General features: G+C 33.7%; 1 protein-coding gene across 1 annotated transcript; it reads left to right on the forward strand.

Moving 5' to 3' along the window:
- Window positions 1–1,056: 1,056 nt before the first annotated feature.
- LOC123654481 (eukaryotic translation initiation factor 4E1-like) lies at window positions 1,057–14,103 on the forward strand. The gene is made up of 5 exons (XM_045590380.1): window positions 1,057–1,102; window positions 4,396–4,568; window positions 10,504–10,675; window positions 11,678–11,762; window positions 13,970–14,103. Exons 1-5 carry the CDS (start codon window positions 1,085–1,087, stop codon window positions 14,101–14,103), a joined length of 582 nt encoding a protein of 193 aa, XP_045446336.1. The 5' UTR covers window positions 1,057–1,084.
- Window positions 14,104–14,521: the final 418 nt, after the last annotated feature.

Below are 14,521 nucleotides of genomic sequence, written 5' to 3' on the forward strand. Positions count from 1 at the left end.
GGAGGCGCTACTTAATGCGTTTCCAGTAACGCCCCTGTGCCCATGTCGGGCCGGGATGGGAACCCGCTCCTGCTAGACATGGCGTCGTCGGGATTGTTCAGAGGTGAGCCGGATAGTCCCATGGAGGAGAAGTCTGGTCTTTTCGCCGAGGCCAGCCTGTCGCTGGAGGGATCCTGTTGCCTGCAGATCCGGGACCCTCCAATTAAAGCGGCTGAAGGCTCCCGCAGGGGTTTTGGTCGGTAGTGCACCCCCAAGTGCTAAGCCGACATACGGTCTAGGAATGCCTACCCGGGCATCCTGGATATCACCCGTAAATGGGTTACCCTGCGATATCAAAAAAAAAAAAAAAAAAAAGTTTAGCGTGTCTGTATATCTGTGACGACGCTTGGAAAATAAAAATATTTGAACTTACATTATATGACGTTAATAATTATAATAGGCTTAGAATATTATTTCTTAGTTTTTAAAGTTTATTATTTGTGTCGGTTTTTAAAAAAAATAATTTTACTTTTATAGCCGAACATATCGACATACCTTAATCGACAAAAGAATATTTATTTCATTAAGATTAGGATCAAAGAAATAAAATAGGAAATAATTGATCTATTTTGATATATTTGTTGAGTGTGAAGCGTTTATTTATTATGTGACGTTAATGATTACAATAGGCTTAGAATATTATTTCTTAGTTTTTAAAGTTTATTATTTGTGTCGGTTTTTAAAAAAAATAATTTTACTTTTATAGCCGAACATATCAACATACCTTAATCGACAAAAGAATATTTATTTCATTAAGATCAAAGAAGTAAAATAGGAAATAATTGATCTATTTTGATATATTTGTTGAGTGTGAAGCGTTTATTTATTTATATTAATTAATTTACTCGAAAAATAAAAATATTAAAAAAGGAACAAAATAAAAGGCAGAAAAAAATTGTAACATATTTTAATAAGGCAACACTACACTGTTAAGTCGATAACGGGGAACTCCAAGCACTTGCCGTTATAGATACGAAACTTATGATACTATTATAAAATACTGAATGGAATCAGTTACATTTTGGAGAAGGATAAAGTCGCAACTATGGTGCACTTTAAGCAGGTAAGAAATTAATTTTCATTTAATTTAGTGATAATTATCTTTTTGCCTTTTTGTTTCAAATTTCATTCGGCAGTTCGGCTATAAAAGTAAAATTAAATTTTTCACCAATTCATTTTTTTGCCTCTTTGTTTCATTTTTCACTACATACTACTACATAGTATAAAACAAAGTAGCTTTCTCTGTCCCTATGTCCCTATGTATGCTTAAATCTTTAAAACTACGCAACGAATTTTGATGCGGTTTTTTTTTGAATAGATAGAGAGATTGAAGAGGAAGGTTTATATGTATAATAACATCCATTAAATAGTGGAAAAATACTGTTATTTTTGAGGTTTCTAATGTAATGTCGTAAATAATTACATTTTTTCCACTTACATTGCAAACGCAGCCTGTACCCTACGAGATTTATCAAAATAGATGAAAAGGTCTACAGAAAACTCCGCTATGGTATATGTCTATCTCTTATAGATATCCCACAATAACATTTTTTTGTCATTAACTTTTTACGCCAAATAATGGCTAATTTTCAAAGCGATTTTAACCAATACAGCATTAATCCTTATCTAATTAATATTACAGCATATGATTTAAATGAATATTTTCAAAGATATTACAGATTTAAAAATTGCGGTACGTAGCGTTTGCGGCGGTTCCGGCCGGCTTTTACTCTAAAGTTAACGCGTGCGGGCCACGGGCAGTAATGAATAAATCAAAAGTACTGGATCGATTTTAATAATTTTTTCAGTGAATGACATAGGCTATAATTATATTTTATACCCGTGCGAAGGCGGAACGGGTCGCTAGTTTAAAATAATAATCAGTGTATTAAATTATTCAACTGTATTTAGTCCAGTGTATGAGTCTTAACTAATTATTCTTTCGATTTTAAGGCATATGTAACCTTGAAACTACTACTTAAATTTCAGTAAGCATTTTTTAAAAGTCGTTAAGAGTTTGTTTATTCTACCTGGCGGCTTCTATGAAACCTGAAGCTATCACCGGCTCTAAATGGATTCCAAGGAATTGCGAGTTTGAAAGTGCAACTGCTCATTTTAAATTTTTAACAATGCTTTTAAATATATAGGTTATATATATTTTAAAACTGGCTGACCCGGCGAACTTTGTATCGCCTAACAGTCGATTCTTTAATTTTATTATTATTCGGTTTTTCCTAATCTAAAGCTTTGTGTTTTAAAGGAAATGCTAAGTGACGCGTTATTTTGTTTAAAAGTGTCGATTTGTCAGTCGTTAAGCGTCAGTTCGTATCGTTTGTTGATCTTACAATCGAGATCGTTTTAACGTAAATTTGTTCGAAAATAAAGTGTGAAAGTTGGTGAACTGAGCATATGAGTGCACTTCCCGCAGCACCGGAGTTAAGGTGGAGTCAGACGCGGAGCTCTAAGGTATTGTTATACCTCTGAATCACGTAAAGTTAACCCCAAAACTTCAAACACGATATCTTCGAAACCACGGGGTTTACGCGAAACGCACACTACGGGGGGCTAAAAAACTCACTCTCCTCACCACCCTTTACCCCCCCACCCCATTTTACCCCATAAATTGGAGGCCACTTAACTAACGTATGACTCGTAAATATATATATATATATATTAATTCGACGTGGGCGTGGTTTCTATATCCTTTATGGTATTTACCTATCTACTTATACATATAATTTTATACATATATTTATTAGATTATTTTATTTTGTGTAAGTTTAAAAATAGTGATTTAAAGTTGTAGTTACGTGTGGAATTTTTGGATAATTATAATGTAGGTACCTAATGAACGAAAAGTTAAGTCTCAAAATAAAATAGACTTTGTCTTTATCTCTTGTTATTTAATGAATTTTTTATATCTGTTCCCTATAAAACGTGACGTTTAATATAAGTACAATAATCTTACCTAATGTTCTATATTATTTTTAATTATATTTATGTTTATTGTTGAACTATATCAGCTCCGTTCATAAAATCTCGCAAGGTGACTGATAATAATCGGAATGTAAATATTAATGTGAGTGATAGACGTACGCACTTAAAGTACGATAAGATCGTGAATATACTCGGCTCGACGTCGGTGACAAACGTGAAGCTTACTCATTCTGTATTGGGATGTCGTCGACAAAAGAAGCTGTTTGTTGTTGTTTTATTTAAATATTGTATCGTATTACATTTTAAAAACAAAAAAGTCGAAGTTGCAAAAATTATAAATACCTAAACTACCAGGCGTTCCGCGTCCACGGACTGGCGAAACATAGGTAGGTAATTAATTGTCTTTGCTCGCAAACGAATAAAACCGACTCCAATTACATCGATAAGTAACATATCGCATTATTAGATATAACTCAAAAATCACTTGTTAGATGGCAATCAAATTTAAATTGAAACACACGACACGCACCAACTTTCTTAATTAAAAAAAAAAAAAAAGCTGGAAATCGGTCCACCCAGTCAAAAGTTCTGAGGTAACATATATAAAAAAGTACAATCAAATTAAGAACCTCCTTCTTTTTTGGAAGTCGGTTAAAAGAGGCGGTTCGCGGCTCACAGTGCTGTCACACGTACGAGTGGAGGCGAGTTACGAGCAAAATAAAACTTATCGGCTCGCCATCGCCCTTCCTTACTCGGCGGTTTTAAAGTACCACCAGCGAAAAATGTCGTCGAGCCACAAGTTCGCGAACTTACTCTCACTCTATTACCCTCATATACATATAGTCGATACTTTCAACAGCTCTTTTTTGAAGTGTTAGTACGTTATTGCATGTAAAAATAAACGATGTCGTTAGTGAGATAAATGAATCAATCGTTTCGCAAGCATGACGTTATGTTTTATCCGCCACCGCATGCATTTATTTGTGAACTAAAGCTCAATTTATTTTACTCTTCCTGACCCGTGTTGTTTCATCTTCGCTGACTTTAATGACTACTCCATTGTTTTATGTACCTATCATAGTGCGGTCCTTAGATACAGACAAAAAAATTTTCACGTCACAACGGCAGTCGATATAAAAAAAGAAATGTGTACAAAATGGCTTTGTTACGATTTCAATACCTAGGAATAACTTTTCTAACTTTTCTAAATGACGCTAACAAGATGAAACCTACACTTATTACCGAAATGTTTGAAATTTTTTTGATCTATTTTTATTGACGAATTTCTTTCTTTTACTAGATTTGATATTCATGTGTAGTACAGACGTAATTCATTTAGTTGTAAGTAGTTTATAAGAAAATATATGTAAAGTGGATGATGATGATGATTTCTTTCAATTTAAATAAGCAAAATTTTAGGTTGTTACCAAACCCAACGAATCGGAGGGTAACGCGAATTCACCGGAACGAATAAAACATCCTTTACAAAACAGCTGGAGTTTCTGGTTGTTTACTAATAATAAAGCGCAGAAAAACTGGGAAGAAAACCTAGTCAAATTGACTACGTTTGACACAGTTGAAGACTATTGGTGGTAAAGTTGATACTTTTTAAGATATTGATTGTTGATTTAGTTTACCTATAATGAAGTGAGTGGTCGTAGTCAAAATTTTGGATTAACATGAAATATTGTTTTCATTAAAAAAATTGACGAAGTTTACAATCAATTTCCGAATAATTGTATTTGCTCGCAAACGAAAAAAAAAACCGACTTCAATTACATCGACAAGTAATATAACGTAGGTAAACGAAAAAATAGTCAAGTAAATACGCGTTATCAAAGATTACTCAAAAAGTTGTTATCAGATCTCAATGAAATTTAAATGTGACCACATGGTAAACATCAGCTTTCGATTAAATTAAAAATCATCAAAATCGGTACACCCAGTAAAAAATTATGCGGTATAATGCAACGTAGGTCGACGAACTGTTATACCTAGGTTTAATTCGCGGATAGTGCTGACGCCGCTATTTTAATTACTTTAAATATTTCATTTTCCATACGGTCGAGTCAGTTGCCGTTTACCATCCAGCGCGTCACTATATATATATTTTTTATACAGAAAAGGAAAGTGAGGTGTTTCTAGGGACAGTACTGTAAGTGTTTGGACTATTAAATAAATTTTATCAATATTTAACCAGTTGTGTGTCTATTCTAAAAGACTACCTGGAGGTGCCGCGTAACAATTGGTGTCAGAAGCGGGATGTCATAAGTGGTTTTCTGTATAAAACCCTGACATCCGAACCCTGGCACCCAGGTACGTCATTAGACATTACACAAGGTCACAGGCCCCACGTTGCCGTGCCTACATCAGATATACGTCTCAGGCCCCACGAGCCGAGGCAGGTCCACCAAACACACGGAACTTCTAGCAGATCTACAGCCCCACGCTGCTGAGACTGCGTCCCAGCAGAAGAACCCTCACCAGGCAACCACACCATCATCTACATTTTACATACACGTCGCTATATTGCAACGTGACGCGTTAGCTGCAATACGACTCACAGAGCCACCACGTGTCCGAGTTCCGGCCCCGCAACGTCATCAACACGTGTCACGCTTCCCAGCAGATATGATCGCGCTTGCTGTTTCATTGTGAGTTTTCTATTTTACTAAAAGCCTAAAAGTGAATAAGTGCTAGTGATCAGTGATTCTTTCCCAGAAGATTAATATATCTTAACCTTTTTTTTTAATAAACTTTAAATTCAGTAACAAGCTTAGTATATTTATAGAGTCACGTATATACAACTTCTACAAAAATCTATTTACATTTTCACTAAAATTACTGTTATTTTTTAATTGAATGCCTCCTAAAAAGGAAAAGACTGTAATTGAAGAAGCTCGCTCTGATTCCGACAGCAATTATTCAGATTCATCTTTAAAGTTCTCAAAACCGAAAATGGCTGAGAAGATAACTCTATCTGTTCTTACCAAATTTATAAAACCTTATAATGGTGATCGCGAATCTTTGCCAGCTTTTCTCACAAACTGCGAAAATGCTATTTCTCTCGCAACCGCTGACCAGCAGAATGTGCTTTGTAAATACATTATATCCCAGCTTGAAGGCAAGGCTCAAATGGCTTGCTGTCTTAAAACATTTAATAAATGGTCCGAAATAAAATCATTTTTAAAAGTCACGTTTGGTGAGAAAAAGCATTCCACGCATCTTTTAATTGATCTACAGAATTGTAAGCAAAATTCAACAGAAGATGTCACGCAATATTCATTAAGAATTGAGTCTTGTATAACACGATTACTATCTGATATACATTACAGCTGCGAAAACTCAAATGAGTTAATAGGAAGGTTAGCTGCTATGGAGGATTTGGCATTGAATACTTTTTTATTAGGGATTAATTCAAACTTATCGCAAATTGTACGCTGTCGCAATCCTAAGACGCTATCTGAGGCTATCACACTTGCTATTGAGGAAGAAAAGCGTTTAAACTTAACCATAATTTCTCAACAACCTTCTAAATATTGTTCAATTTGCCACAGATCAGGTCATAACACCTCTGTATGTTTTAAAAACCAAAAACCTAATTTTACTAAATCTAACAATTTTCAAAAAACATTTCATCTACAAAATCCTCTAATTTTAAGTCGACCTTATAAACCTAATTTTAATTATAATAATAAATATTGTGTTTATTGTAAAAACAAGGGTCATGTTATAAACGAATGTCGCAAACGCGAATATAACAATAGCCGCCGCATACTGCAACCCGATTCTTCTCAGATTGCACAATGCGACGAAACGGGTTCACGTGCACCGAATAACGATTCACTCGTGCACCATTGTGATAATATTGATCGATGTAATAATTGTTTTAACGAAAACGATTTAAACAAAATCCGATTTCGGCCTCGTGCCAGTCGAAATCGTCGGCTATAAACGGCACAAACTCCATTTTCGATTCTCTATCATCTCAGCCTCCCCGCGAGGTAGGCCTGAGTCATATCATTATGAATACTATTCCTAATTCTTATAAATTAAATGCATCTCAGTCCTAGCCGCTGAGTCTCACTGAATCTCATAAATTAAATGCATCTCAGTCCCAGCCGCTGAGTCTCACTGAATCTCATAAATTAAATGCATCTCAGTCCTAGCCGCTGAGTCTCACTGAATCTCATAAATTAAATGCATCTCAGTCCTAGCCGCTGAGTCTCACTGAATCTCATAAATTAAATGCATCTCAGTCCTAGCCGCTGAGTCTCACTGAATCTCATAAATTAAATGCATCTCAGTCCCAGCCGCTGAGTCTCACTGAATCTTATAAATTAAATGCATCTCAGTCCCAGCCGCTGAGTCTCACTGAATCTTATAATACTAAGTCTCTTAAATCTCATAATTCTAATTTTATTCTTTTCAGGTTAATAATTCACCAAAGTGTTGGAGAAAGCAAGGTTACTTCCATTGTTCATAGCCCAGGGATCTACTTTGATCCTAGTATTTCTATTAATTTTTATAATAATTATTGGCAAATCGTCACTCATGTTGATGTCGTCACCTATAAACCTCACCTTGATAGCATTGAAAGCATTTTACTTAAAACAACGACTTTGTGTTCTAAAATACGTTCTAAAGATTTGATTGATTGTAAAGATATTGAAGATTCTATACAAAACTTATTACAAACAAACTATGCTAAGCTCGATTCTCTCTCTCATATAATATCGAATAACTCTTCCAAGACTAAAAGGTCACTAGAATTCGGTGGAGAAATTCTTAAATTCTTTTTCGGTACATTAGACGCCGATGATGCCCGGAAATATGATGCCGCTATCGAAATCTGCCAGAAAAGCGAATCTGAATTATTTCACTTAATGAAAGAAAACATACACGTCATAAAATCAAGCTTAAATACTTTTAATTCTACTATTCGAAGACTAAACCAAAACGAAATTAAATTAAATTCCCATATAACTATACTAAATGATATTCTTTCTCAAGTTACAAAGCAAAATGATAACTTATACTACGTAACGCGAATAAATAGTCTTATCAATCTAATTGAAAGCTCCCTGATAACAATTTCTAATTCCTTAGACGTAATCCTTAATTCCATTTTATTTTCAAAAGCAAATATTTTACACCCTTCAGTTTTGAGCCCTTTTTACTTGTATAATGAATTAAAGATTCATAGTAATTTTATTGATAAGCGTACAGTTTTTCCTGTAGCTCTATCACTTGAAAACATTAACACAATAATCGATGTATCAAAGCTAACATGTTTCTATTATAACAAAAAGATTATTTTTATATTAGAAATACCATTAATATACCCAGAGAAATACATTGTTTACAAAAATATTCCTTTACCGACTCCACACGATAAAAATGCTAACACGTTTTCTTTAATTCAACCGACTAAAGCTTATATTGCAGTAACAGATGATAAGCTCAGTTACGTCTTGTTAGATAACTTAAACAATTGTAAGTTGATAAACGATGAGTATTCTATATGCCCTATGCTCAGCATTTATTCGAGTATAAATAATCCTTGTTGTGAAAGTAAATTGTTAACAGAAGTAGTCCTATCAATGCCACCTGAATGTAATCATAAAATTTTGTATGGTGATGTCGATATTTGGCAAACGCTTAGTAATAATAAGTGGATATTTGTTCAATCTAAACCATGTAAATTAACTGTTAAATGTAATGGAAATTTGTTTGATTATTCCATAATAGGAACTGGAATTGTCAAATTGACAGATGACTGTATTGGTTATTCAAAAATTAAGCAACTATTACCGTCTATTTCGAAAAAATTGTACATTAAGAGCAGCAACATAAATATTAACTTTAACATACTAGATGATGAGTGTTGTAAAAAGGAAAAATTTAATCATACTTTGCCTCATTTGTTGCCTATTAGTTTATCAAATATTAATTTAGAAAGTTTGCAGTATTCATCTCATAAACTAGATTATCTAGAAAATGAAATAAATAAAGCTCAAGAACAGTCTCATTTTATACGCTACGGAAATTTGTATTCGGCGTTTACATATATTTTAATGGTTTTAGCAGTTTTATTTATTATATACAAATTCTTTAAATGTTTTTGTTCTAGAAAGAGAAGTAGAATGTATTGTATAAATATATACAAAAAATGTAATAATGAACGAAGGCATCAGACCAAAGTTACTAACTCTATTGAGATGTCAGATATCTCAAGTGATGATAAATCCTTAAATTCTTTACCCGATACAAGAGAAAATGTAATGAAACTCTCAAATCGTAATGTATCCAATTTCTAAATAAATGTTTTTTATACTAATTCTAAATATTAAACTAATGTCTTAAGATTATCAATGTACTATCTCTTACACTATTCATTATACTAATTCTTATAATAAATAATAATCTTTACTCTAAGATAAACACACTTAGATACTTATAAAAGTTTGTTATGATTTTTTTTTTATGAATTTCGGCAATTTTTGACAATTTTATAAATTTTATGATTTTTGTGAATTTTATTAAATTTATATTTTCTTTGAGAATTGTTTGTGTGTAGAATAGACTAACATTAGTCATATAAGTTAAAATGTTACTAACACATATGGATGAATTTTCTGAAACAAACTTATTATTATAATTATCTTATTATTATAATTTTATAATAAAATGTCAAATTCTTAATTATTGATGATAATATTAACATTGTTAAAATTTTAGCTAAGCAGCTCTCTTATTGTTTAATGATAAATTTTATTTTTTTTTTAATTCCAATTAATTAATATTTTGGTAAAAATTTGTAAAACGCTCATTTTCCTTTCTGACCTTTTCGATTTTAGTCGCGTCTCAATTCCGCTTCATCTTTAAAGATAAAGCTCCATCAAAAGGGGGGAGATGTTATACCTAGGTTTAATTCGCGGATAGTGCTGACGCCGCTATTTTAATTACTTTAAATATTTCATTTTCCATACGGTCGAGTCAGTTGCCGTTTACCATCCAGCGCGTCACTATATATATATTTTTTATACAGAAAAGGAAAGTGAGGTGTTTCTAGGGACAGTACTGTAAGTGTTTGGACTATTAAATAAATTTTATCAATATTTAACCAGTTGTGTGTCTATTCTAAAAGACTACCTGGAGGTGCCGCGTAACAGAACAAATAGTCAAGTAAAACTCATTATTAGATATAATTCGAAAAGTAGTTGTTAGATTTCAAATAAACTTAAGTGGGACCAAATGACACACACCAATTTTCGATTTAAAAAAATATCGAAATCGGTCCACACAGTCAAAAGTTCTGAAGTAACATATATAAAAAAAAAACAACCGAATTGAGAACCTCCTTCTTTTTTGGTAGTCGGGTAACAATCGATTTAAGTTAAAGACTACTTTAAAATCATACAAAAAAGTCAATGATAGTGATCACTCGTATAAATATTGAGTTGATTATAATTGAGTTGGTAAATATTTCACATCTAATTACAAAAATCTGATACTTTGTATTAGCTTATATCATCACATGAAGCGCCCGTCGGAGCTTAATTCCGGCCAAGAATATGCAGTCTTCAAGAACAACGCCCGTCCCACGTGGGACGACGATGCCAACAAACGCGGTGGTCGGTGGCTTATTAACTTAGAGAAGAAATCGCAGGCTCTTGACGATGTGTGGTTATATGTGGTAAGATAATTATATCTTAGTAAGGGTGATCTCGCCTAAACACCGGCGGTCGCGGATTACGCGCTTCTAATACCCGCCGTATTTGTGACTGTACAAATATTTGTTTTCGGTCTGAGAGTCTCTTCTTATGTGTCTCCATACCTCATCTGAGAGCACGTTAAGCTGTCGGTCCCAGTAGTTTTTTTTTCTTTACCTATAAATAGTAAATAAATAAATAAATAAATAAATATCTTATAACATACACACACGGTCGTCTGTTCCTATGGTAAGCAACTCACTGCTTGTGTTACAGGTAACAGCCGACTGTCATAACTATTTTTTTTGATAAATATACACAGAAATAATACATACTAGCTGACCCGGCGAACTTCGTATCGCCTAACAGTCGATTCTTTAATTTTATTAATTTTTTTTTTTAGAATTTTTTCTCCGTAAGAACCATCCTCGTACTTCAAGGAATATTTTAAAAAAAGAATTAGCGAAATCGGTCCAACCGTTCTCGAGTTTTGCGCTTAGCAACACATTCAGCGACTCATTTTTATATTATAGAAGATATCTATAAATACATATATTACATCCAGACTCAGGCGGGAATCGAACCCGCAAGCTGCGGCACAGAAAGCACTACAAACCGCCAACGGACTAATTATATGTAAATAGTTATATATAAACTTGTTTTTACTGAGGTAGGCCACAGCAGAAATTTCCTGTTCAAAAAAGGAGTAGCCCGACTGCGGAAGTACCTCGACCTTACAGAATATCACAGCTAAATAAATTGCTTTCTAACAATGTTGTGTACCTGTAGTAAATAATGTGCCCAGAACTCCTTCGGGCGTTTGGGGATAAGGTCGATTCCAGTGCTGCAGGCTATGGGCTACTATAATCGCTTACCATCAAGTGAGGCGTACGCTTGTATGCCCTAGTTGTATAAAAAAGTCTGTTTTAACGTAGAATAGTCTAGACTAAAAATTGAAATTTTTTGTAATTTTTTAACCTTTTCAGGTTCTTCTCATGATTGGTGAGAATTTTGAAAATTCAGATGTGATTAGCGGGGTAGTTATCAGTGTTCGTGATAAAACTAAAATTGGTAAGTAATTATTTAATTCAATTTAATAATTTGAACAAAATCTTAATAATTTTAGTTGTGATTCATCATTATCATCATCAAAGCAGCCTTTCGCAGTCCACTACTGTACATAGGCCTCCACAAGTTCACGCCAAAAATGGCGACAGCTCATGTGTTTTGCCCATAGTCACCACGCTGGGCAGGCGGGTCGGTGAACGCAGGGCTGGCTTTGTCGCACCGAAGACGCTGCTGCCCGTCTTCGGCCTGTGTATTTCAAAGCCAGCAGTTGGATGGTTATCCCGCCATCGGTCGGCTTTTTGAGTTCCAAGGTGGTAGTGGAACTGTGTTATCCCTTAGTCGCCTCTTACGACACCTACGGGAAGAAAGGGGGTGGCTATATTCTTTGATGCCGTAACCACACAGCATCGTTATGATTAATAGAACTAAAATTTATTTTGATTTATTTTTATAATTAATTATTTGGCCCAGCGAACTACATCCAACCATATTTTTAACTGAATTAAAAAAAGAAGAGGTTCTCAATTGGACTGTACTTTTTTATTTTGTTGTTAAATGTGTGTCATGGCTTTTTACTAAATGTAATGATTTTTATAATTATTTACATTTGATCTCGATCATCTGACGAGTACTTTTTGAATTATCTCTAATTGTGCATATTTAGTTGGTTATACACATTTTCGACTACCTACGTTAAATTACTTAGTACCTGGGTGACCGATCTTAGCTTGGTATTTTTAGTAAATCGTGTTTTTTGGTATTAATATGAACTGGTTATTTAAATCAATAATAGCGTTTGTAGGCAAACGAAGAAAACCCGACTTTAATTATATCGACAAGTAATACAACGTAGGTAGACGAAAAAATAGTCAAGTAAATACGCATTATCAAAGATTACTCCAAAAGTTGTAATCAGATCTCGATGAAATTGAAATGTGACCACATGATAAACATAGGCTTTCGATTCAATTAAAAATCATCAAAATCGGTACACCCAGTAAAAGTTATGCGGATTTTCGAGAGTTTCCCTCGATTTCTCTGGTATCCCGTCATCAGATCCTGGTTTCCTTATCATGGTACTAAACTAGGGATATCTCCTTTCCAACAAAAAAAAAGAATTATCAAAATCGGTTCATAAAGGAAGGAGTTATCCCCGAACATAAATAATATATATATATATATACATATATATATATATATATATATATATATATATATATATATATATATATATATATATATATACGGTCGAATTGAGTAACCTACTCCTTTTTTTGAAGTCACTTAAAAAATCATGAGAGAAATTAGAAAAAAAAAGGAAAAAAAAAACAGTCGTTCTGAAGATATGGGGATTTTAACCGTGGTCTTCTCAGTCGTTTTGCGACCGGCCGATGTCTGACCTGAGCTATTACAACATTATTGACATTTGCGAAATTTACCTTCGTATTCTAACGATATTGTAGCCATTTTTTTCATTGCCTAAAAACAGGGGTAAAACGACATTTTCTGAAAATGAATCCTAGCTAGATGGATTTATCGCCCCCGAAACCTCCTAAATACTAAATTTCATGAAAATCGTTAGAGCCGTTTCCGAGGTTCAGAATATACAATATATATATACACACAGGAATTGCTCGTTTAATAGTATTAGATACGTATAATACTTAAGTACGTACTTGTCGTTTCAAAATATATGAACACTGTGCATTGCACAGGTACTTCTTAATAAAATAATATTGATCCTGAACAAATGGTTCCTCCAAGAAATGGTCAAATTCACGAATAAAATCTTTATAAAATCAAAGTATCAAACTTAATTAATGTGGTTTTTTTGCATAGTTGTATCTCTAAATCTTATATATTTACCTACGGCTTTTTCAGTGTTCGTAGTGTGTCGCTTTAGCCTGTTATATCACACTGCTGGGCATAGGCCTCTCTCCCCATGTAGGAGAAGGATCAGATCTTAATCCACCACGCTGCTCCAATGTGACGGCTTAACATGCTCTTCATAGAACGGTGGGCAGACCCGCAAGGACTAACAACCAGACTGGAAATAAATATTTGTATAAACACAAATATCTACTCCGAGCGGGAATCGAACCCGTGACCGTCGGTGTTTAGGCGCCGCCGACGGCGCACGCACCATTACAGCAGAGTATCTATATGCATATTTTATTCTGAAAAGTAATTTTTACAATTATATATTTCAGGTATTTGGTTGTCCGATGCGAAAAATGAAAAGGCAATCCTAGAGATAGGAAAAAAAATAAAAAACACTATGCGATTACGGCAACAAATGAACTTTCACGAACACAGAAAGAATATAAATTTGTACATAATTTAGATTCGAAAGATTTCAAAGAATTAATATAATCTTAATTATGCTATTTATGATTATTATGTTTAAACTAATTGTTGGGTTTATTTTAGTTAAAAGATTATTTCCATTATGAGTAATTTAGATGAACTCCTACTACTTGCTACAATACTTAATTTTATCAAACCTAATAATTGAAAATTTCAACAACTTTTGATAATAGATTTGTTTTTACATTTTCTTTTTTTACCATGACAGTTGTCTACGAAGCCTAAGCTCTCTAATCTGGATTATTATTCCTAAGCTCGATTTGAAATATTTGTTGCTATATCTAGAGGAATAATATTAAAATTGTTTTAATTCTTAGTAAGGCCGCTACTATATTAAGACCGTGGCGTCGCCTGTTGAGACGTTGAATAAACGCGTAATAACGCTTGACGTACGT

This window comes from Melitaea cinxia, chromosome 6 (genome assembly GCF_905220565.1).
Source record: "Melitaea cinxia chromosome 6, ilMelCinx1.1, whole genome shotgun sequence".
Lineage (NCBI taxonomy): Eukaryota > Metazoa > Arthropoda > Insecta > Lepidoptera > Nymphalidae > Melitaea > Melitaea cinxia.